Here is a 24,359-nt window from a genome sequence, read left to right as displayed (position 1 = left end):
TCTGAAATGAGGCTTGGGATCAAGACTGCTGGGGAGTGGGGGTCTGAAAGGGGAAAGGGGTTTGGGACCAAGAGTGCATCTGAGAGGCAAGGGAGAGCTTGGGACCAAGACTGCTGGGGGCTGATAAGCAAGACTGCAGGGGATGGGTGTATGAAAGCCAGAGAGTCTGTGTCTAAATGTGCATGAGTATGAGAGCTAGAGGGCCTATGTGCGCGTGTGTGTGTGTATGTATATGAGATCCAGAGAGCCTGTGTGTGTGAGGAAGAGATACGATTATGTGTGTGAGACAGAGTGGTATATAAGAAAGTCTGTGAGAAAAGGGCTATTTGTGAGCATGTGTGTATGAGAGAGAAAGAGTAGGGATGGTGTTGTGGAAGTAGACCCTTAGCCCGAGGTGGAGTTGGCACAACCTTCAGGGAGAAGCCCTGCAGGTCCCCCCCACTGTTGGTAGGCGGAGCTGGCTGGAGCAGAAGCCCAATAGGAACTTCACCACTACCAGCTCTCGATCCCTTAGGTTAAGCCCTCGGATGCCGGGGCCGGCTGGACTTCGGTGCGGGCCTCCGAGGAGAAGAAGATCTGAAGCTTGGCGGATGAGGCAGGCCAGTACAGCAAGACGCAGGCAGGTCAGGCCACAAGCAGATCAGGCGACAGGCAGCAGAGTCTGGACGAGGCAGCATTCAGAGGCAGGCAGAGTTCAATCAAAGAAAGAGTACAGGTGGTGGTCAGTGGCAAGTGGAGGTCAAGCAGCATTAAGTCCAGTCCCAAGGTCAGCCAGAAGATCAATCCGAGGAGGATGGCGAAGAGGAGGGACCACACAATACGATGAGACACTGAAGACAGAGGAGGGGAGACAGACCACAGGCGAGGAGATCCAAAGGCACACCAACTGCAGGAAACAAGGATGGAAGACACAGACTCAGGAACATCACAGCAGAGACAGAAACGAAGAAGCAGGATCAGGAACAGGCATCAGGAATGCTGGCAGAGCACTTCTCCAGGAGGAGTTGACCTATTGCCAAGGCACTGGAGAGGTGTCTGGAGCAGGTTTATGGAGGAGCCAACAAGTGATGTCATCAGAGGGCACCGCCTTAAAATGTGGGGGAATCGGCTGAGCGCGTGCCTAGGAAAGCAGGAGGGGAGGCTTCCTGGAAGGCGGTCCTGGGGCCGATGTTTCAGCGGCGTCCTGCCGTGCTAGAGAGAGGCTAGCTGGAGCAGCACAGCTTCCTGTTGCATCAGGAGGAGGACACAAGTGGGGCCACTGGGAGCAGCACAGGAGATGTGGCGACAGAAGGCCGCGCAGCCAGGCCCAGCCAGTAGGTAAGGGCGGCGGGCCACAGGATGGGCCCGCGGTCCACCAAACGCAACATGGTGTGTGTGTGAGACAGAGAGGGTGTGAGACATAACGTATATGTGAGAGAAAGAGAATAAAGTTTGTGTGGCCTCCTTCTCCTAATCTATGATAATCTCAGGGTAACTGGAAATAATTTAACAATTTAACAAAATCCCAAAAACGGAGAGCAGCAGATTTTTTAATCCTTATTAGTTTCATTATTGGATGTTCTTTAATGTGTCTGCTGTTTTGAAATATTATATTGCAGTTTTGGGAAATTTATAAACATTTTCATGAGATTTTAATTATTGTATAAGAACATAAGAACATGCCATACTGGGTCAGACCAAGGGTCCATCAAGCCCAGCATCCTATTTCCAACAGTGGACAATCCAAGTCACAAGTACTTGGTAAGTACCCAAACATTAAACAGATCTCAAGCTACTATTGCTTATTAACTAATAGCAGTTTATGGATTTTTCCTCTATGAATGTATTCAAACCTTTTTTAAACCTAGTTACACTAACTGACATAACCACATCCTCTGGCAATGAATTCCAGAGCTTAATTATGCATTGAGTGAAAAAGAATTTCTTTGATTTATTTTAAATGAGCTACTTGCTAACTTCATGGAGTGCCCCTAGTCTTTTTATTATATGAGAGAGTAAGTAACCAATTTACATTAATCTGATCAAGTCCTTTCATTATTTTGTAGACTTCTATCATATCCCCCCTCAGCCGTCTCTTCTCCAAACTGATCAGCCCTAACCTCTTCAGCCTTTCCTCATAGGGCAGCCATTCCATGATCCTTATCATTTTGGTCGCCCTTCTCTGCATTTTCTCCAGTGCAACTATAGGGGTAGATTTTTAAAGATATGCGCGGGCGTAGATTTGTTCGCGCAACCCGGTACGAACAAATCTAGGCCCGATTTTATAACATGCGCGCGCTGCCGCGTGCATGTTATAAAACCCAGGGTCAGCGCGCACAGCGGGGTGCACAATTGTGCAACCTGCGCGCGCCGAGCCGAGCAGCCTGCCTCCGTCCCCTCCGAGGCCGCTCCGAAATCAGAGCGGCCTCGGAGGGAACTTTTTTTCCACCCCCCCCCCCCACCTTCCCCTCCTTTCCCCTACCTAACCCAGCCCCCAGCCCTAACTAATTCCCCCCCCCCCACCTTTGTGCAGAAAGTTACGACTGCCCAAGGCAGGCGTAACTTGCGTGCGCCAGCAGGCTGCCAGCGTGCCATTCCCCAGCCCGGGGGCTGGTTTGGAGGCTTCGAACACGCCCCCGCAATGCCCCCGGGCCGGCACCACGCCCACAGCCCCGCCCCCGGAATGCCCCCGAATGCCGTGCCACCCCAGGGTCTTACGCGCGTCCCGGAGCTTTGCGCGTGCCGGCGGCCTATGCAACATAGGCGCGCAAATCCCCTGCGCGCGTAAATCCGGCTGGATTTACGCGCGCAGGGCTTTTAAAATCTGCCCCATATTTTTTTTGAGATGCGGCGACCAGAATTGTACACAGTATTCAAGGTGCGGTCTCACCATGGAGCGATACAGAGGCGTCATGACATCCACTGTTTTATTCACCATTCCCTTCCTAATAATTCCTAACATTCTGTTTGCTTTTTTGACTGTCGCAGCACACTGAGCCGACGATTTCAATGTGTTATCCACTATGATGCCCAGATCTCTTTCTTAGGTGGTAACTCCTAAGATAGAACCTAACATTGTTTAACTACAGCAAGGCTTATTTTTCCCTATATACATCACCTTGCACTTGCCCACATTAAATTTCATCTGCCATTTGGAAGCCCAATCTTCCAGTTTCACAAGGTCCTCCTGCAATTTATCACAATCCACTTGCAATGTAACTACTCCATAATTTTGTGTCATCAGCACATTTGATCACCTCAACTGTTGTACCCCTTTCCATCTCACTTATAACTATTAAAAAGCACCGGTCCAAGTACAGATCCCTGAGGCACTCCACTGTTTACCTTTTTCCACTGTAAAAATAGATCATTTAACCCCACTCTTTGTTTCCCATCTTTTAACCAGTTTGCAATCCACGAAAGCACATCGCCTCCTATCTCATGACTTTTTAGTTTTCTTAGAAGCCTCTCATGAGGGACTTCGTTGAAAGCCTTCTGAAAATCCAAATACACCACATCTACCGGTTCACCTCCGTCCACATGTTTATTAACCCCTTCAAAAAAATGAAGCAGATTTGTGAGACAAAAGTTCCCTTGGGTAAATCCACGCTGGATGTGTTCCATTAAACCATGTCTATCTAAATGTTCTGTGATTTTATTCTTTAACAGTTTCCATGATTTTCCCCGGTACTGAAGTCAGGGTCACCGGTCTATAGTTGTTCTCTTGATTAGCTGTTTTGAAATATTTATTATTTTTATTAGTGTGGCTTTACTATGATTGATGTTTTATTTTTCTTGATTTTCCTGATTGTTGGTCTGTCTGTGTTCTGTATGTGTGACCACATTGAGGGATTCTGTTAAGTGTATAGTTCTGTGTAGGGTTCTATATTCCTGTTTTCAATAGGAGGTGTATTGGTCTTCGAAGGCCTGCTGTTATATTTGCAATGCTGCTCTTTCCTGGGTAGGGTTGTTACTGTTTGAGGCTTGGAAGTTAGTGTTGTGTTGATACAACAGATTTGTCTCTTGGGAGAAACTGTATGCTTGGCAGGCTGTGGTAGCTTTTATTGGCGCTATGTAAGTAGTATCCAAAAATACTGTATGTGAGCTATTGAGACAATGTAGGACCCATCTTTAGATGTGAATGTCTCTGATCTGACATCTGAAGAAGAGGCCTATGTAGTTTTAAAACTTTTTGTACAATATTTTTAGCTACATGTGCAATAATACCTGTTCACTGAATTATTAATGCCCTGCATTTTTCTTATTTCCAATTTATGACAGTACTGTACTGAGTGCACTATTTAAAAATCTAGTTGCAGACATAATAGTATATTTTTCTGTATGCCAAAGTATCCGCCCCAGGTGCCAAATACTTTAGGTACGTCACTGCCCCCCTGCCTCCTTCAGAACCCCACATCCCTCCCCCATCTCCATTGCCTCTTGCCTATCCCCCCTACTCTCCCTTCGATCTCCCTGCTCCCATCCCTCTCCTGTTGTTCTCTCCCCCTCCCACCCACAAGAAAAATGAAAATGGCTCAGCAGCCCCAATATTATACCATAATATGTGGGTGCTGCCGAGACTTTGTCATTTTTCTTGTGAGGGGTGTATGTTACATAACAGCCCTCACTCCCCATAAGAACAATGACTGGGCTCTCCTTAGTCTAAGGAGGAAATGTATGTCTTTTGCTAGTGCTCTAGTGCTGCACTGCAGGCAGAATCTGGCTTCATGAGGTTATCGTTCTATTTTGTGTCTGCATATTTTTGTTTTTTTTAATTTGTGACCATTTATTTTGTATTTTTTGAGGGTCATTTTGCATGTGTGACTAAGGTGAGGTATTCTGCTAGCGTGTAGTTTTGTGTAGGGATCTGTTAGCGGTCTTGTTCATTGTGTTCTCCCAACAGGAGGCCTATTGGTGTTCTAGGGGCCGGTGTAAGATTTTCAGTGCTGCCAAATCACAGGTAGAGTTGTTGCTTTTGGAGTCTTGTGAGTTAGTGCTGCTGTAGTATCACAGGTTTGCTAAGTATGTGCACGGTTTTGTTCCTCACCCCCCCCCCCCCCAGGATTTTGTATTATTTCACAATGTGTTTGGTAGTGGAGGAAATTTATGTTTCTGCTACTCAGGTGACACCAGAATTTTTTTCTATGTTGAGGTGAGGGGGAAAATATCCTACCCTGCTCCTATTGTTAGAGGATTGTGTATGTGTATGTTGGAGGGGTGGTCTGTGATGACAAATAGTCACTTACCGTAGTACTGACATTTCTATTAGTAATGCTGTTTTTGTCATTTTCTTCTTTACAATTATGTCTGGTTTTCTAGCATCAAGCTTTGAATTGGCTTGGGAGAATGAACAATTATACTCTCTAATTAATGCAAAGAATATATGTAAGATAGAACAACAAATGTAAAGTAAAAACTTGGCAGCGGGAATGTGGGTGGAACTTAGGGTGGAGTTAGAGGCGGAGCTTGGTTGCCCCTCCCCCCCCCCGGCCACAAAGATGTTCAGCTGCCTCTGGGCCAAGCAAACTTCATCCATTGGCAACCTCATTTTCTTGTCTTACAGCAGTAGCCCAATGGCTTAGCAACTACAAACTCAAACTAAACTCCAAATGGGAACTTCTCTTGCTTAGCCAACCCGGTCAACCCCCTGCAATCATTATCTTCCCTGTCAGGTACCCTTTTACAGCCTAAGGAGTCAGTTTGTAGTCTACGGGTTCAGCTCAATTAAAACCTCACCATGGAATCCCACATCACTATCAGGCCGATACAGTACAGTGTGTTCCGGCGCAGCGCACTGTTAGCCCGCGATTGGCTGCACATTTTCGACACGCTATTTTTTACCCCTTATCCAGTAAGGGGTAATAGCGAGTCAAAAACGCGTGGCCAACCCCCCTGAAACTAATAGCACCCGCAACATGCAAATTCCCGCGCCATACAGAAAGTAAAATGTGCAGCCAAGGCGCACATTTTAATTTCTGCCGGCACCGGGAAAGTGTACAGAAAAGCAGAAAAAACTGCTTTTCTGAACACCCTCCAACTTTATATCATAGCGATATTAAGTCGGAGGCCCCAAAATTTAAAAAAAAAATTAAAAATTGGCCTGCGAGTCGAAAGACGGATGCTCAATTTAGCCGGCATCCGTTTTCCAAACCCGTGGCTGTCAGCGGGTTTGAGAACTGACGCCGGTAAAATTGAGCGTCGGCTGTCAAACCTGCTGACAGCCGCTGCTTCTGTCAAAAAGGAGGCGCTAGGGACGTGTTAGTGTCCCTAGCGCCTCCTTTTACCGCAGGCCCTCATTTAAATACTTGATCGCGTGCCCAAAAGAGTGGCCTGGGCGCACGTTGGGAGAATGGGCACTCGCCTCGGAGCACCGGCTCTCCCTCGGGTTTTACTGTATCGGCCTGAATGTTGATAAGGATTTCTTTTATGTATAGCACCCATGCCGGATTCGCCAAATGTGCAATTACCTCAATGAATACAACCTTGCTACTGTAATCCATGCATTAATCTCCAGTCGAATTGACTATTGCAACTCCCTATTTAATGGCAGCACATAATTTCAGCATGAAGCGTTCTCCAGTTTCTACAAAGCACTGTTGTTAGAATTTTGGTAGGAGCCAGAGCAATAGACCATATAAAACAAATACTTCACCATCTTCATTGGCTCCCAGTTGAAAGCAGGATAACATAAAAAAATATCTGCTTCATTTTACAACTGTATTAACAAACAAGCACCTGAATACCTCTCTGAACTTCTCTCCTCCTACACACCTGCAAGAGAACTCCTCTTCTCCCAAATGGCTCTTCTTTCTGCTCCTCCTCTGGCCGCTGCTAGATTATCCTGTACAAGACTTCATGCTTTCCGCTGCTTTGTACCAAAAATTTGAAACAAGGTACCACTACACCTATGACTTGAACTGCACTACCTCACTTTCAGGAAAAAAAAAGCTATGACACGAGTTTTTAGCCAGGTCTTCCCTGGAGAGACCCTCTTCTCCCCTGATCTAACTACCTGAACTTCCGATTAAGGACTTTTAAATTATACACCACTGGGTTTCAAATGCTATTTGCTAACTGTGCAGTAGCAGGATCCTTTCAGTACCATTCATTGCTCCTGAGGGCTCAGCAGCAGGGCCATTATCAGTCTGCCCTCCTTAAAGTACTGTCATTTCATCTTCCCTTAAATGCATTTTGTTCAATCATGGGATACGCTTTTCCATAAAATCTGTGCAAAACGGTTGGAACAGTGAAAAGTGCATGACAAATGTCTTCTGATTGATGGGGTCACCGTAGGATGACAGTGCCCTGTGCCATGCCTTTCAAAGCGCCAATAGGCTGCAAGCCCAACTCCTTGCAGAGGAAGTGCGCTCTAAACGCTTCAGGGAAGACCCCCGAATGTTCCCTCCTTACCTGATCCCTGGCCCGGGATGCCCAGGTGTCCAGCAGGATCTCCAGCCGGGACCGATGATACCTCTCGGTGGTTTTGACAGCAATAAAGACATCATGGAGTTGAGGCCGGCTGGGCCCCTGCCGCGGGGGTCCTCCTTTGTGCAGCTTGGGGCTCGCAGGTCCTATCCCGGGGCGAGCAACCCCGGGCTGCTGGGGCTCCTCTGCGATGCCCCGAGGTCCCAGGGAGAGCAGAAGCATGAAGCCGAGGGTGAGCAGAGCGCCCCAGAGGCCCTGCAAGAGCCGGGTGTGTACGCAGCGCATCTCAAACCAGATTGCGCTGCGGGAGTGAGATCCCAGTTGGGCCGGGAAGAGGAGTGGTCGAGGGGGAGGGGAGATCACAGCTTCCCCGCGCACCCCTCAGGAGACCCCCGGGGCTGGAAGGCCAGCTGGTATCCACCAGCGAGAAGGAGGTGTTGGGAGCCAGTTACAAGAAAGCGGCTGGAGGAGGTCCGCTAACCGGTAGAGGAAAGGACCGAGATGCGGGAGCCAGGGTGGCGAGAGAAACCAAGTTACAGGGCAGGGAGAGCCCCCGGAGGAACAAGAGAGCTGATGGCCCCGGAGACTTACTGAACAGAAAACGGTAAGAGCGGAAAGGCAGGGGAAGGGCTACAAGAGCGCAAGTCAAGCTGGACTCGGGATCCCTGCAGCCCGGGAGGTGGCTGGAGGAGCGATCCATGCCAGGGAGGGACCGGACCCCGGCTTGCAGGGTCCCGCCCCCGAGTGACAGGCGCCGAGTCCCGGCTCTCCCGCGGTGGCCCGGCTCGTGCTGCATCGCCACGCCCCCTCTTGCCGTCCGTCCAATCAGTGCCGCCGGCGGGCAGGTGTTACTCCAGCTGCCGCCCCTACGCGCACCCCAGGCCCCTCCCTCCCTGCCGCCTGGGGACTGCCCGGAAAAAGGTACCGAAACCAAACAAGGCTAAAACTCTGAAGCAGCTTCAAATGTGAAGAAAGAAATAACGGCGGCGGCGGCGGCAGCGGCAGCATCTTCCTCCGCCTCTCTCTGTAGGGAATGCGCTTTTCTTTGTATGTCCCCCCCCCCCACTACAGGTACTTCCTTTCTCCTAGATGCAGCTCCCGGAGTGGCTATCATCGCACTTCTAAAATGTCTGAGACTCCAATCAATGCACCAGATATAACCGTTCAAATAAAGAAGGCCACATAGATTTGTTTCTTTAAAAACAAAAAAAGGCCCAATCAACCGTCTGAAGTGATGAAGTTTGAGCCTCAGCAGAGCAAGCTGGGGTCAACAGCCATGCTGAAAGCCGCCTTCCCCTCCCGTTCCTCGTGTGCGCGACGGACCCAGGCGGTTACCCCCGCAGCTTGCAAGTTGCAATACTTGTTTCGTACTTACGTCACATACTGCTGGGGGCCTAGGACTGACGTGAGATGAATTGATATGATTGGGGGTTACCGTTCGTCGTTATTATACTCACTGCAAGTGCATTCCTGCTTGTGCTGTGATTTTATGAAGTTAGGAATACTTTGTTTATACTGTGCTGTACCCTGAGCCCTTCCAGGTGGCTTTTGAATAAATAAAGTCACCAGTATGTTTAGTTCAGTAACAACTTTTTTTGTTCACCTTTAGTTCTCTAAGGGGCTGATGCAATATCAAACCGAAGGACACTCAATTAACAAGCGTCCGTTCTCCTAACCCGCAGACAGCCACAGGTTTAAAAAATGGACACCCCTAAATTGAGCGTCCATTTTCCTAATGACTGCAGTCAAGATTTTTTTTTTCATGCTGCAGTAATTTCTGCTGCTTTTTTTTTTTTAGCCCTTGATTCACATCAAGACTTAACAACTTCGGGGCTGGCATTAATTCTCGCCTGTAAAAATGTGTGTGTTGGACACATGGTGATTTTTTTTTGCATCGGCAATTGCTAATAGCCACTGACATTAGCAATGGTATCATGGAATAGACTTCGTTTTTGGGTACTTGCCAGGTTCTTGTGGCCTGGATTGGCCACTGTTGGAAACAGGATGCTGGGCTTGATGGACCCTTGGTCTGACCCATGGCATGTTCTTATGTTTCTTAAATGGTATTTATATGTTATGAGCACTATTGGCTACGAGCGTGTTTGGATGTGCTACCCCCCCTTTTTACATCAGGCGTTAGCCTAGCACATCCAAAACGCATATCCAATCATGGGCTAATCTGTGTCCTAGCCTGAGCGCAGGATATTGCATCGGCCTCTAAGTGGGTTAACAGAGCATCCACACTACATTGTTTCTTTATTTGAACCCTGACAAAAGGACAGAGCTTGGACCCCTCAGCTCATGCTTTTATTATACTTGGAAGACACAAACTGAGCCCTCTAAGCCCCATCTAAATTACTCTTTACAGCTGAAAGTACACGTCTTAAGTCTTTTATAATTGGTGTTTTGCTGCTAATAGAAATTCTAGTTGTTAATTACTCCATGCCTGGCTGAATTCTCCACATGCAGCAGGAAAATTCTCCGCATCCAACAGGAAAATGGAACTGAGTCTGTGTAGGGCAGAGCTGCAGGCTGCTACTGTCTCCCTCTCCTGCAGCCCATGCTTTAGGTTAAAGGTTTGGTTACATTTCTCGCTATTTATTACAAATGTTCCTCTCTATTTTTTTTTCCAGCCACACTGGAGGCAGTAGCAAGTCCCCACAGACTGGTGTGGTCAGTCCTGCAACATGGGGTTCAATGCACCATCAATCCCCTTCCCTACCACTCTCCTGGGGATGCCTTCAGTTTTCTGTCTCTTATCACCAAGACTGCTCTTTCCTCTGCTTCCCGCAAGCCGTGAACAGACACAGAAGTAATAATGCAGAGCAGAAAAGGCATTGCTTTGTTGATGCAGATACCACTTTTCTCTGTGTCACATGTTCCCCCGGCCCCTTCTGTAAGAATTGCTTGGCCTTGAGGTCGGTAATAAATTCCTGGCTCCGAGGTGATGGATGCCCAGCTCTTAGAGCCAGCAGTGCTTCCAATTGCTTTCCCATTCCCCTGAGGGTTAGGGAGCTGGTCTTGAAACGTCTATAGACCAGAAATGTTATCCAGATTTGCAGATTTCCATCCTTCCTAAACTGTCTGACTCTCTAATTTCCACCCTTTTCATCTTATGTCTTCTTTTCTCCCATGCTCTCTCTCTCTCCCCCAGTCCCTTGCACCATCTTTCTCCCTCTTTCTCTCCTGTCTCTCTGCATGCCTCTCTTCCTATCCCCTGACTGTCTTGTCTTTCCATGTCTCACTGCCTATCTCTCTTTCATCCTTCTCCCGTGCTTGCTCCCCCCCCCCCCATCCAAACTCTGAGTAACAAAGTAACAGTCATTCTCCCTGAAATCACTGGAGCCCTTGTAAGCATGTTTCTGAGATGCTTTAGAAAAGATGCAGAGGGAAACGGATGAGAAAGCGCGGGAGAGAGTGAAAGGAGGTGGTTAGATTTCAGATCCACATTGTCCTGGCTTCTCGCTCCCAAGTCGCTCTTTGAAAACCTGCTCTGTTCCACTGGTAAGGTGATCCTGGCTGGTTAGGCCTCTGGGAGTCCGGGTGTGCCTCAGCATCTCCTGTTGTGCTGGGCTCAGCCTTTGTTCCTGTGGAGAATAGCAAGTGAGCTCGGCGCAGATGGCGAGCAACTCCTGCAACTGAGGAGGTAACCAGAGAGAGGGCAGGGAGCAAAGCTTTGAATGAAAAGGTGCCAGTGAGAGGGACACAGCTCACGAAAAGCTGGGGTAACACGGTACCCTCCCCCCACTCCCCTTCTTACATTTACCAACGGTCAATCCAGCAAGTGAACAAGCAATTTGTGTACACACAATCATTTTCTTATCTTAAATTCTCCACCAGCTAGACACGGGGGAGAGAGGAAAGCCCAGCTCTGTGACTGGACAGTGAGGGACATCTTAGGTGTGACCAAAACAGGATGAAAATCACGGAGGCCAATTATTACACAGAAATGATTGGGTGACAGTAATATGTGTGCTGCTGCATGCAAGACCCAACTTCGGTCCCTGTGCCTGGCTTCTGCTCACTGGGGCTGGCCAGGGCTGGGGATGAGTGAAAGCAGCATTAGCAGCCATTTTAGATTGTGACACTTAGGGGCAGATGTCCTAATGGCTTTTTCTCCTTTTCTGTTCATAGCAGGGATGGAGCAAGTTGTGGGCCTAAGGGCCACATGGGGGAGAGGGTTCCAGTCCTGGTAGGGGAGGGAGCCAATAAGGATCTTCTCTGGAGTTCTGCAGTAGTGGGAGACTCCCCAGAGTCTGAAGAATGAAGGGGGTGGGGTTAATGTTGAACAGACCAGCAGTGACATTACTTCCAGCCAGACATAAAACAGAGTTGCTTACCTGTAACAGGTGTTCTCCGCAGACAGCAGGATGTCAGTCCTCACACATGGGTGGCATCATTGGTTGGAGCCTGGCCTAGCCTGGAACTTTGATCTCAAAGATTCTAGAGCTTTCAAACATGCCCTACTGAGCATGTGCAGCTATAGTTATCACCCTAACCCGTAGGCAGAGTCCCTCAGTCCATGATTTAGCTAATACATGGAGAAACCAACTCCCAGAGAAGGCAGGTGTGTTTCATGAGGACTGACATTCTGCTGTCCTCAGAGAACACCTGTTACAGGTAAGAAACTCTGCTTTCTCTAAGGACAAGTAGGATGGCAGTCCTCACACATGGGTGATTCCCAAGCCATAGACTGCCTGCACAGGACAAAACAGGGAACCTCACAGTGCTGAAAGCACTTTTCTCCCTTTTGCCTGTGAGGCAGACAACCCAAAAACGGGTCTAGGCGGGAAAAGAGTTGGGTTCTACATAAAAGAAAACTATAGAACAGACAGTCACAAAACCCCGATGCGTAGCAGAGGCACCTAAGGCAGGGGTGTAATGCGAGTTCCAGCAAGGATACTTTGTCTCATGGAAAATATTACAGTCAGTGACAGTAGTCCTACATCCTCCTGGATACAGGAAAAGGCTTGGAGAACCCACCAAGAGAGATCTTTTGAACGAAGACCACAAGGTTTCCTTTGGTGTCATAAAACAACTGAAAAGCCATCAGACCAGAGAGCCCTCCAGAAAGAAACTGCGATCCACTAGCTTCTGAAGGACAGAATACATTTGCAGAAGCTCACCCAATGATTGGCTTATAGGCAGAATGGGCAGAAAAACCAAGCATAGTTTGGAAAAATAAGCAGCAAAAGCAACAGTGTCTGAAGCAGATCCTAGCTGCCAAAGTACCACGCAGATCTGACTTCCCAGAGCAGATGGGGCAATTAAAGAGTGGCAGGGAATAAAAGGCAATCCCAGAAATAGGATTGCTAGCCTAAACCCCCAAGCAGGGAACAGTGGCATAATGAGGGTGGGGGTCTGGAGGATCAAGGCCCCTGGGCACCAGGCTGTAAGGAATGCGAAGAGGGCAGAGGATCCCATCTCACTCAAAGAAGAAAAGGCTCTACGGCCGCTGGGGGCACCTATCCCGCCCAGCTGCAGAAGAGGAGGAGGCCCGCAGCAGCTGGGGAAGCTAATCCTACCTGGTGGTGAAGAAGACCCTCGCCAAAGCAAGGCCACCATGGGAGCCCATCCTGGCAGAGGTGGAAGAAGCAGTGTGGCTTGGCGGTGAGGCCCGGTGGGTGCCTGTGAGAATGAGAGCCTGAATGTAGATGTTTGTGCGTGAGAATGGGAGCCTGGGTGTGTGTGTGTGTGTGAAAGAATAGGAGCCTGAGAGATTTGTGTGGGTAAGAATGGGAGCCTCGGTGTTTTGTGTGTGTGTGTGTGTGTGAGAATGGGAGCCTAGGTGTGCAAGTGAAAGCTTCTATGTTGGTAGAACATGTGAGAGCTTATGTGTATAAGAGAGTTTGTGAGAGAAAGCATGAGCCTTTCAGGCCGATGCAATACAGTGCACTCAGCTGAGCGCACTGTTTAACCTGTGGTTGGACATGCATCCACAACCCCTTATGCTGTAAGGGGATTAGCAGGTCCAAAACGCACGTCCAACCCCCCTGCGAAGCTAATAGCTCTCATCACATGCAAATGCATGTTGATGTGGCAATTAGCTATTCTCCAACGATTCAAAAAAAAAAAAAAAAGTGTGCACCCAATGCACAGATTTTAACTCTCAGAAATTAACAGCTGCCCAGAGCTTCCTCCAGCTTAATATCATGATGATATTAAGTCGGAGGAACAAGAAGGACATCATTAAAACAAAAAAAAATGTGCTGGTGGTCAGGTTGGGAAAAGGGCCACTCAACCAGCGTCCATTTTCCTACACGGCTGACAGCCGACCTCTCCTGGGTGCCTTCCCCTAGCGCCTCCTTTTTACTTCAGCAGCCAATTTAAATATTAAATCGAGTGCCCCGGAGAAGTCAATTGGCACACATTGGGAGAGCGGGGCGCTCAATTATGAGCACCTGTTTTCCCCACACCAATATTGCATCGGCCTGTTTGTGGTTTGTATGAGCGAGAGGAAGGGAAGAAGATAGGAGAGAGAAGAAACAGAAAGAGAAGAGTGACCCTGAAGAAAGAATTTGCAAAAGACTGACAAGGGGAAAGAGAAAAAAAGAGACCAGGACCAACTGATTAGAAAAATAAAAAGATCACACAAAAAAGGTAAAAAACACAATTATTTTGAGATTTTAGCAATTAGAATATGCCACTTTTGGGAATATGCATTTCTTATAATTTTGTATTTTGCTCTTTAGCTTTCCACTGTTCAGAGTCTGGTTTCTCAGGCTTTTTATTTTGGTTTTGTTTGCATGTTCTATTTCTAAATTGTAGTCCCTTATTTCTGTATTAGGTAAGGGTTGTTCTGTGTTCTGCCTGTGTGTGTGTCTGAGAAGCAGTATTGCTGCTAACGTGTAGGTTCTCTGTTGGGATTTGTAGCAGTCTGGCTTGTTCTGTTATCCCAGTAGGTGGTGTATTAATGTTCTAGGGCTTGGTATAGTATTTGCAGCATGCTTTTTCATAAGGTTGCTCTTATTTGAGTCCTGAGAGTCAGTGCTTTAATGATATGGCAAGGTTCTAGGCACCTTTTTTTTTTTAAGGGGTTGTGTTACTTCATTAACGGCCCAATTTTAAAACCCACGCGCATGTAAAATCCGAGGGTTACGTGCATGGCCAGGCTTTGCTTGTGCCGTGCACATTTTAGAACAGGCCCGGCCATGCGCGTAACATCCCGTATGACCAGAAGTGCCGGGCCTTTCAAAAGGGGCAGGCTGGGGGCATGGTCTGGGCAGGAAGGGGCAGGGCGGGACAGGGGCCATTAGGCCCTGACCCAGGGAAGCAAGCAAAGATACCTCTATTCCGGAGGAGCAGTAAGTATTGAAACAAAAAAAATTTGGGGTACATAAGTAGGAGTTAGGGGTCGGGCGGAAAGGGAAGGGGAGGAAGGTTAGGTAGGGGGGTTTGGAACTGGAAACAATGTCGATCGTGTCGCTGTGCATATATTATAAAATCGCCCCTCCCCACACGCGGAAGAGCCAATCCACTCGCACATGCGCACGAATGTTAAAATCTGGTGCGCATGTGCGCGCGGATATCATATTTTATAACATGCGAGCGCCGACACACATGTTATAAAATGGCCGCTCCTGTGTGCACGCGCCGGGAACCACGCACACGCTCAGGTCTTAAAATTGACCCTAAAATGTTTAGCAGTGGAGGGAATTTTAATTTTTTTGCTGAGGTGACTCCAGAATTTAAATATAAATATAGGGGGTTTTTTTCATTTGGGTTATAATGTGAATTGGTGTAGTTTTGCTCTGCACCAGCTCTTATGATTATTGCTATTTTATTGTAGTTATGGTGATCTCTGTCTTCCTGGAAAGAGGATTTGTGAAAGAATACATTGATATTTGTTTTATGACATGATTGATTGGTTCAGAAGTTTATGTGCCCTTTGCTTTTTACCTGATATTCTTATGTACTAATAAATGACACTAAATATAAAATAAATTAATGCAGATTAATAAGGAATTTTTAATGTTGGTAAGTGCTTGAAATAATGGAGTTAAAATATTGTAAAAGGTTTTACTCATGATGCATAAGGGCTGTTGTAGACTACTAATGCTAAGGCAATATTTATCAATAAGATTACAACTAATAGGTTTCAGATCTGTAAGCCTACAGCCCACCCTTGTTAACCTTGGGCCCACCCAAAAAAATCAGTTCTGGCTATGCCACTGGGAGAAGGCCTGTGGCTGTCGGGGAAACCCATCCAGCCTGGTGGCAGAAGAGGAGAAGACATGTGGATGCTGGGGGAGCCCATCTCGCTCGATGATAGAAGAGGAGAAGGCCCATGGCTGCCAGGAGAGCTCATCCAGTTCAGTGGCAGAAGAGGAGGAAGCACAAAGTCGCCAAGAGAGAGCCCATCCCACCAGGCAGCAAAGGTGGAGGAGGCCTGCGGCCACCATGGGAGCCCATCCTGCCCAGCGGCAGAGGTTAGGAGGCCTGCGGCCCAACTGAAGAAGAGGGACTAGAGCCAGAGCCCAACTATATTGTGTGTGTGTTTCTGTGGAGGAGAGGAGGTAGAGCCAGCATATGCATGTGTGTGGAGGAGAGGGAGCGGAGTGAGCGTGTGTGTATATCTGAAGGATAGGGAGAGGAGCCAGCATCTGTTTATGTGGAAGACAGGGAGTGGAGCCAGCATATGGGTGTGTGTGTGTGTGTAGGAGAGGGAGAGGGAGAGGAGCCAGTGTGTATGTGAGCCTGAGAGAGAGGGAGCTAGTCTGTGATCGTGTGTGAGTTCTGAAAGAATGTTTGTGTGTGTGTGAGCATGAGGATGAGCATGTGTGTATATGAAAAACGAGAAAGTTTGTATACCTCCCATCCCCTCCCACTACTCCACGACAAAAGTCAAAATGAGAAAGTTTGTATACCTCCCATCCCCTCCTACTACTCCACGACAAAAGTCAAAGGTTCCCAGGTATGGAGAGTGAGTGATTTGTTTTTTAATCCTTTTTGATTTTAATTAATTGGGTGTCGTTTCATGTGTATGTTGTATTGAAATATTGTCTTGGTGTTTGAGAAATTAAAAAAAGAATATGAGTTTTAATTATTGGATGTTATTCTGTTAATCTGCTGTTTTGAAATATTAATTCTTTTTATTAGTATGATTATACTATTATGATTGATGTTTGTTTGTTTTATTTATTTATTTATTTATTTATTTATTTAAAGGCTTTTATATACCGATGTTCATGTAAAAGTACATATCGCGTCGGTTTACAGAGAACCAAAGTTAGAATTACATTGAACATAAGGGATACATCGAACAAAGCGTACCAAATAAGGATTGTAGGGAACCAAAGTTAGTATTACATCAAACATAATAACAAGAATTGAATCAAAAAACATAAGAACATAAGATTTCACCTGTAAACAAGTAGACAACTGGGCATTTGCCACAGAAGATCTCATCCGAGACCAAGGTCCGAGAGTAATCTAGCGCAAGATACAGTAATGAATGAATAACTGAGGGATAGCAATCAATGCTGTGGTATTGGGGTTGTAAAGCCTTTAGGTAAAGGCTTTTGTGAAAAGCCAAGTCTTGAGCTTTTTCTTAAACGTCCGCAGACAAGGTTCTAGGCGAAGGTCCGTGGGGAGAGCATTCCACTGTGTGGGACCGGCTGTCGAGAAGGCGCGTTTCATGAGCAATGACTTTGTGGGGGGTGCATAAAGGGTGCCTAAGTACCTTGTTCTAATAGGTCTGGATGATGAGTGATGACGCAGAGGGCAGTTTAATTCGAGCGAGGTTTGGGAGTGAATGGTCTCATGGATCATGGTTAGGACTTTGTACAGAATTCTAGATTTAATGGGGAGCCAATGTAGGTTCTTAAGAATGGGTGTGATGTGTTCTCCTCTGCTGGAATTGGTTAAGATCCTGGCAGCGGAATTCTGTAACATTTGTAGTGGTCTGGTGGTGATAGCTGGAAGGCTGATTAGCAGGGAGTTGCTGTAATCTATTTTTGAGAATAAGATTGCTTGGAGAACTGTTCGAAAGTCTTGAAAATGGAGGAGAGGTTTTAGCTTTTTTAAGATATGTAGTTTGTGAAAACATTCTTTTGTTGTATTATTGACGAATTTTTTTAGGTTCAGCCGGTTGTCTATAATTACTCCGAGGTCTCTTACATGTGTGGTGGGGGTCGTTTGAGGTGAGGTAAGGTTGTTAACCGCCTGAGCATTGTCATCATGAGTGATAAGCAGAAGTTCAGTTTTTGAAGTATTGAGTACTAAGTTAAGGCTGGTGAGGAGGGTGTTTATGGACTGTAGACAGCTGTTCCAGAACTTGAGGGTATTGATTCTGTGACTGGTATCAGGATCTGGACGTCATCAGCGTAGATGAAGAGCGTAACCTTTAGATTTGTGAGAAGTTGAAAGAGGGGGGAGAAGATAAATGTTAAATAAGGTGGGGGAGAGAGAGGATCCTTGAGGAACTCCGAGTGTGGACTTGACAGGGTGAGAATCTTTGTTGCTTATTCTAACTTTGAAGTTCCTATTGTCGAGGAATGACTTGAACCAGTCAAGGGCTGTTCCTGATATACCGATGTCTGAGAGGCGGTTGATTTTATTATTTTATGTTTTCTGAGGAATGGTGGGAGCACTGAGAGGAGAGGATCACCTTGCTGGTGGCTGAAAGAAATCAGTAAGTTTTTGCTTTGGACATTGTCTTTTTCAAACGTATTGGGGCAAAGTTAATTATTTGGGAATATTATTTAGTGTGTTTGCGCTTTTAATAGTCAATAAGGCAGCGAATAAACAAGTTAGACTGTATTTTTAAATGGTCAGTCAGTAAGGCAGCTAGTAAGCAGTAGTTAGTGTGTTTAAAAGTCTGTAAGGCAACTAGTATGCAGAACTGAGTGTTTGTATTTAAAAAAATAAAAAAAAATTAGCCAGAAGCTAGAAATAAGCTAGGAGCAGTGTATACCTAAGTAAAAAGGTTGAAAGGTTCAGTTCAGTTACTCACCTTGGAAAGGTGTTGAGGTAGTGTGATTTGGTTTGATTAGGTACCAACATTTGATAATCAAGAGAGCAGTGAGTCACTCTGGCTGACTAACTGAAGTTAGACTGCTTGGATTTCACAATCCTCCCACCCCTAGCTCATCCTTTAATTTATAGGCAGGTGCCACTTTCACAAAAAAAAACAACAACAAAAACTTTGAGAGTTTGATCAGTCCCTTGTAGGCCACTACCAGACATATAGTGAATTCACTAATACATTTAAAGGACATTAATGAGACACATTCCTACTCCCATAGCAACCTAAAACTTAACTAGGAACTAAACAAAATTGAGATGAAGGCAGTAGCCCAGCAGCAAGAGGGGAGCTTCCCAGTCTTTTGCATTGAGTGTCACATGTATGATTTTTTACCCACCGGTGAGAAGTTGTACATGTGCATGCGATGCAAAGAGCTCCTGGCTCTCAGAGAACGAGTCCGATCTCTGGAGGCTAGAGTGGCAGACCTGGAGGAGCTGAGGCAGACAGAGAAGTATATAGATGAGACCTTCAGGGACATAGTAGCCAAGTTCCAACTTCAGACTGGCAGCCCTGGTGCTCCCTTGGAGGAAGAAGATCTCATGATTGGAGAGCATCAACCGGGTGCAGCAGGAAAGGATCCTGTAGCAAGGATCTGCTCTCCAGGTGATGCACCGAGGATATCTCCCCAAGGCCTACTGCCCAGGAGGGAAGGGTTAGGTCGGCCGTCATAGTTGGTGATTCGATTATTAGGAATGTAGATAGCTGGGTGGCTGTTGGTAACATGCCTATCTGGATCGAAGGTGGCAGACCTCACGTGCCACCTAGGCGCAGCGAGGGTGTCCAGCACCCAGGGGCCTCAATGCATTTGTGTTGTCTCCCCTGCACCCCCCTTTCTCCCCCACCTTCACCCGTCAGCGCATCATCACATGGTACTACTGGGTGGGATCTCTTTTCACTGGGGAAGGGCAGGAACCCAGCCAGCGCGTCACCACAGGGCACCGCTATGCAGGGCCAGTGCTTACTATTTTTGCAGCCCTGTGTGAACAATTACTGTTGACCCTTCCTAATAGTCAGCATGTACAGTGTAACAGTTGTGTCCCCAGTGCTACTGGGGTTCTGACTATGGCTGTCTCTGGTTGTGAATGGCATTGCCCCCATGGTACTCACTATACCTGATAATGCTCCAAGAGGCTGACTGCAATCCTTGAATTGAGGTCATGAATGGCTCACTGCCCTTTCCCCCGCACAACGGTGAAATGACATGGAAATCCTGCCTGGGTAGAACTCAGGCAAGTCCCCAGGCTCAGTGGCCTTCGTGGATCACCTGCAGACTGCGTTCCATCAGTCCTGTCAGCACCAGAAAAAGGCACAAAAATAGACAGAGCAAGGAGAGAACACAGAAATTAGACTGCAGATGCAGTATTTATTTACTAAGGAATAGAATTAGACTCTGCCAGGCTGCACAGCGACTAAGGCCCAGCAAGCGGCTGGGAGAAAGTTGAAAGGAAGCGAAAAATTAAAATAAAAGCTACTGTAAGGAAAGAAAAAGAAATACAGCTGCAGCTCCAGAAAAAAATCACAACAAAAACTGTGAGGAGAAAGCAAAGCTGAATACCATGACCACACGGCTGGCTCCATGGAAAAAAAAAAAAAAGAGTCTGAGGGACTCTGCCTAGGGGACAGGGTGATAACTACAGCTGCTCATGCTCAGTGGGGCATGTTTGAAAGTTCTAGAATCTTTGAGATCAAAGGTCCAAGCTGGGCTCCATCCATTGATGTCACCCATGTGTGAGGACTGACATCCTGCTTGTCCTTGGAGAACTACCACTCATGGATGTGGCCACGGTTTGAATGCCTCTTATCTACTGGAAAAAACAAATACTTAGTACTTCTGGCCCCTGGTGGTCAGGCTTAGGAAGCCAGTGTACCTGACTCTGGAGGAGCCACAGTCTGGGTGGTCCTTGGCCACGGACTGTTTCTACCATGGCTAGGCTAGATGACAGGGGTCATCATGAAATAGGCAAAAAATTTCAAGTAGCTGAGAATGAAGATTTATGGTACCATAGCCCAGCAGAGGCCAGTTCTGATTGAGCTGGAAGTACAAAAGAGCAAGAGGAGACTACTGGACCAAAGAGGAAAAAAAAAAAGAACAAAGAGAGGGGGGACACAGAGAATAGATGGAGGAGGAAGAAAAAGCCCAAGAAATATGACTTATGATTTTCCAAGCATTTTTAAACCAAAGCTGTACATAGTGGCTTATGGTGTACTGTATAAAGAACTACAAAATAAACAGAATTTACTTACTGCAATTACTAAAAGCAGCACTATAAAAGAGGGAGGCATGATTTACTGGGGACGAAAGAAGCACCTGTGTTGGTCACAAAGCGAGCAGTGAAAAAGAACCAAACCTCTCCCCACGTCTCTGGGCCTACTTGCTCAGTGCCATCACCACGAGGCTGCACGCACTGTGCCAACGAGCAAGAGAGAAGCAAGGAGTCCGAAAGAGACGGCAAAAAAAAAAAAAAAAGTGGGAGAGAGAGAGAGAAAATCAGGGACGGCACATGCATCTGTTTTGTGGAGCTACAGTGACGAAAAAACATTAAGGGCCAGATTTTCAAAAGCATTTACTCGAGCAAAACTGGTTTTTGCTCGAGTAAATACACTTTACTCAAGTAAGTGGGCTTTTCAAAATTGCTACAATATATGCCATTGAATTGTCCATAGGATTTACTCACGTAAGTGCACTTTACTCGAGTAAATAGCTTTTGAAAATTGCTACGATAGTATGTCACATTTACATGCGTAACTCCTTTGAAAATGACCCCTAAGTGAATGCAACACCAAAAATACATTTTTTCCTGCATTGCTTTTTAATGAAAAGTGTTTAATTCTCTTTTTGTTTCTGTTTTTTTCCACATAGGCTGTTCAGCGAGTTCATGGTTGTAGAAATACTGCAGACATTGCTGTGGCTTTTAAACAACACCTCCCTTTCTCAGGCCGAGTTCCCGCTCCTGGACTTGCTGAGAAGCTGCTGTCTTCTCACCATCGCATCCATCGTCCAGCTGAGCATCTGTCCACATTATACTGCACCAAACAAACTGCAGCGACACGGAGGGTATGAAGCCGCTTTCCCCCCACAATACCACGGCATCTAGGGTAAGAGGGGGGAGATGTCTCTGTATAAACCCCAGTCCTTTCCTGACAGACCACTGTCATCACCTCTCCCCCCTCCTACCCACCAGGAAACCAAATTAAGCACGGAGCAGCCCCTTCTGTTCTCACAACTCACTCCAGTGTCCTGGGTCACAGCTTGTCTTGCTCGATCCACACTACCTTCCCCTGCTCCTGGAAGATGCGTCCTCGCAAGGCTTTCACAAGGTCCTCGAGGCGCGACCAGGACTGCGGCTCCAGGCTGGCGCAAGGGTAAGGCAGGCATGCCAGCTCCTCAGCTTCCAGGTGGCACAGCCTCAAGAAGTCCACCTCACTCTGCTGCGGTGCGGCTGCCAGGCTCCTGATGGACGAAAAAGGGGAGCAAGAAATGAAGACGTCAAAGTCAGTTCAGAGGGTGGGATTTCCGTTATCCTGATGTTTTGACTTTTCAGACCCATAAATGAAGTTTAAAAGACCCTTTGCTGCAGTGTATCGCTTCATGATGGGTCAGGGTGGGCAAACCATCCCACCTTTATACCCTGCCCTTCAATAAACATTATCCAGTTCAACGCATTTCAAAGTGGTTTGAACACATAGTACCTCTTATCATCACAGCTCCTGAAATGTCCCATTGAATATCATTTGAACATTCAGCTAGAACCCAGAGAAACTGTCAACTCCCCACTCCCCACCCTTCCCTAGGATAATTTGGAACCTAAAATATTTTCATAGCTTACCTGAGCTTTTTGATGTTTTTTTCTGTTGCCCTGACATGGATTACGATGGGAACAATATCATTTTTAATTAAATCCCTCACACCCTGCATTCTGAGCTCCAGCAGGCAGTGTTTATTCTGAAACAAAATCCAATATAATCTACTTATTAAAATGGAGAGAGAAAAAAAAGTAATGAAAGTTACCAACAGAGGCATTAAAAATTCAAATCACAGGCACTGTAAGTGTTAGAGTTGCTATTGGAAAAAAAACCTATCAACTGGTTAATTTACTGCCAGGTTGGAGAGAAGAGGAAGAGATGTGAAAGGAGTCATTTTATTAATAGATTGACCTTGTTTGAGGTGGGGGCAAGATAACTCAAGAGAATTGGCAAAGGGTTACAGAATTATTCACCTCTAGATCACCTGTTTAGATGAAATTTGATGGTTAGAGCAGGGGACCAAGAAGCAGCAGGGGGGGCCAGGATTCAAATCCTGTTTCTTCCACTAATGCTCCTTATGACCCTGGGCAAGTCACTTCACCCTTCATTGCCTCAGGTATGAACTTAGGCCCTGATTTACTAAGGCATTTTCCCCATTCTGGGTCTGTAGAAACAAAAAAAAGCTTAGTAATCAGGCCCTTAGAATGTAAGCCCTCTGGAGCAGAGACCTAACAACTCTACCTGAATTTGTAATGCACCCTGAGCCTGAATTTGGAAAGATAATTAAATCTAAAGTCAAAATCCAAATTCATCTCCACCTTGTAATGAGTCAGTGGACTGGTGTATACATTACAAAACCCACCAGCAACAGCTGGGCACCAGCCGCACCATTGGTGGCAATCTCAGCAGGGCGCCATAGACTGCGTTACTCCATCACCCTTACGGGCGATGCTCTCTCTCCCCTGGGGCCCTTTACAAAACTGGATTGAGGCACATTGGCAGGGCTGTGTGGGGTATTCTGCTGTGACACTGCCCATGCTGTACCTTCTTTTATGGAGAAATGGATGAATTTTCCTTCCAATGTAGTTAATCCAAAACCTTGCATAATTATGAAATTCACAAGAAAAAAAAAAATAGAAGTCGACTCCATGTGTCTTCCATCACAGACTTCAGCAAGTCGAAGGTGCTGGGACCCCATTTCATTGAAGAAAGATTCAGCGCAAATTGGACCAACCCTACTATTCGATGTATTCAACCCCTTCCCCACCCAACTCTTCCAGCCCAATGATGCCCCCTCCCACACACACACACACACACACACACAGAGCACTAAGCACCTTCTGGATGACATCTTGAATGAAGCTGATCCTCACACATTCCATTTGGTCTGGGGGGATGCTTCGGACAAGAACGACCCTTCGGGAGGCAACAAACTCCTCCTCATTGATGATCTCTGCGAAGACAAAGCATACTGTTCAGTCTCCCCATGCACCCTGTAGCAAAGCAATGCTTAAAAAGCACCCCGAGATCTGACAGGAGGGCAACCAGTACCACCAACTGGCTCTAGAACAAGCAGTCTGAATGACTCCAAGGTCAAAAAGGTGTTATGGATGTGTTTATTTGTTTAGGTAAGCTATGTGTTCCTGGCTGGCGAAGGGCAGATGCAGCCCTCATATTCAAAAAGGAATCTAAGTCACAACCAGGCAACTATAGACCAACTCAGTTGCTACAGGCCTCTCTGTTGGGTTCTGATGCCTTGAGCCTTCATTCAAAATTACCTGGGGAATTCCCCCCTCCCAACTCACCCAGTTCAGTCATGGCAGTGATGGTCCTCCACAGTTCTTTCTGGAGCCCATGAAATCATGGGCAATAAATCCAGGCACTAGATGTTGCTATTATAAGCTAACAGGGACTCCCCTATCCCAGCTCCTGTGACTGCTGCCTCTGCAGCATCTCCAGCACTGGCTGACCCCCTGGATCAGAAAACCTGATCTGGGGAGTCAAACCCTGATCCCTTTGCATGGCAGTGCACTACTACCAAGCCTGCCCTGGATGAGCTTGATCTGGAAAACATGATCGATTTAATTTATCTAGATTTTGCTAAAATATTTAATGTGGCACTGCGTGAAAGTTTGATTTTCAAAGTCCAAACGTGTAGTTTAGAGACCCCATTCTGAGTGGGTGA

At 46.7% G+C, this 24,359-nt stretch overlaps 2 protein-coding genes across 4 annotated transcripts in view; both read right to left on the bottom strand.

Annotated features, from left to right (window-relative positions):
- MFNG (MFNG O-fucosylpeptide 3-beta-N-acetylglucosaminyltransferase) overlaps positions 1-8,195 on the bottom strand; it is a 61,316-nt gene extending 53,121 nt beyond the window's left edge. The window contains exon 1 of the mRNA XM_029590055.1: positions 7,390-8,195. Within this exon, the coding sequence (XP_029445915.1) occupies positions 7,390-7,689 (300 nt within the window). The 5' untranslated portion in view covers positions 7,690-8,195. The remainder of the gene's footprint in view (positions 1-7,389) is intronic.
- Positions 8,196-21,231: 13,036 nt separating this feature from the next.
- CARD10 (caspase recruitment domain family member 10) overlaps positions 21,232-24,359 on the bottom strand; it is a 115,694-nt gene continuing 112,566 nt past the window's right edge. For 2 of the 3 annotated variants that reach the window (XM_029590054.1, XM_029590052.1), the window contains 3 exons: positions 23,512-23,627; positions 22,258-22,373; positions 21,232-21,881 (listed from right to left, as the gene is read on the bottom strand). In XM_029590054.1, the coding sequence (XP_029445914.1) occupies positions 21,674-21,881; positions 22,258-22,373; positions 23,512-23,627 (440 nt within the window). In that variant the 3' untranslated portion in view covers positions 21,232-21,673. The remainder of the gene's footprint in view (positions 21,882-22,257; positions 22,374-23,511; positions 23,628-24,359) is intronic. The other variant, XM_029590053.1, reaches the window with a different exon arrangement.

This window comes from Rhinatrema bivittatum, chromosome 2 (assembly GCF_901001135.1).
Source record: "Rhinatrema bivittatum chromosome 2, aRhiBiv1.1, whole genome shotgun sequence".
Classification (NCBI taxonomy): Eukaryota; Metazoa; Chordata; class Amphibia; order Gymnophiona; family Rhinatrematidae; genus Rhinatrema; species Rhinatrema bivittatum.
This window is presented reverse-complemented; position numbering and strand designations above follow the sequence as displayed.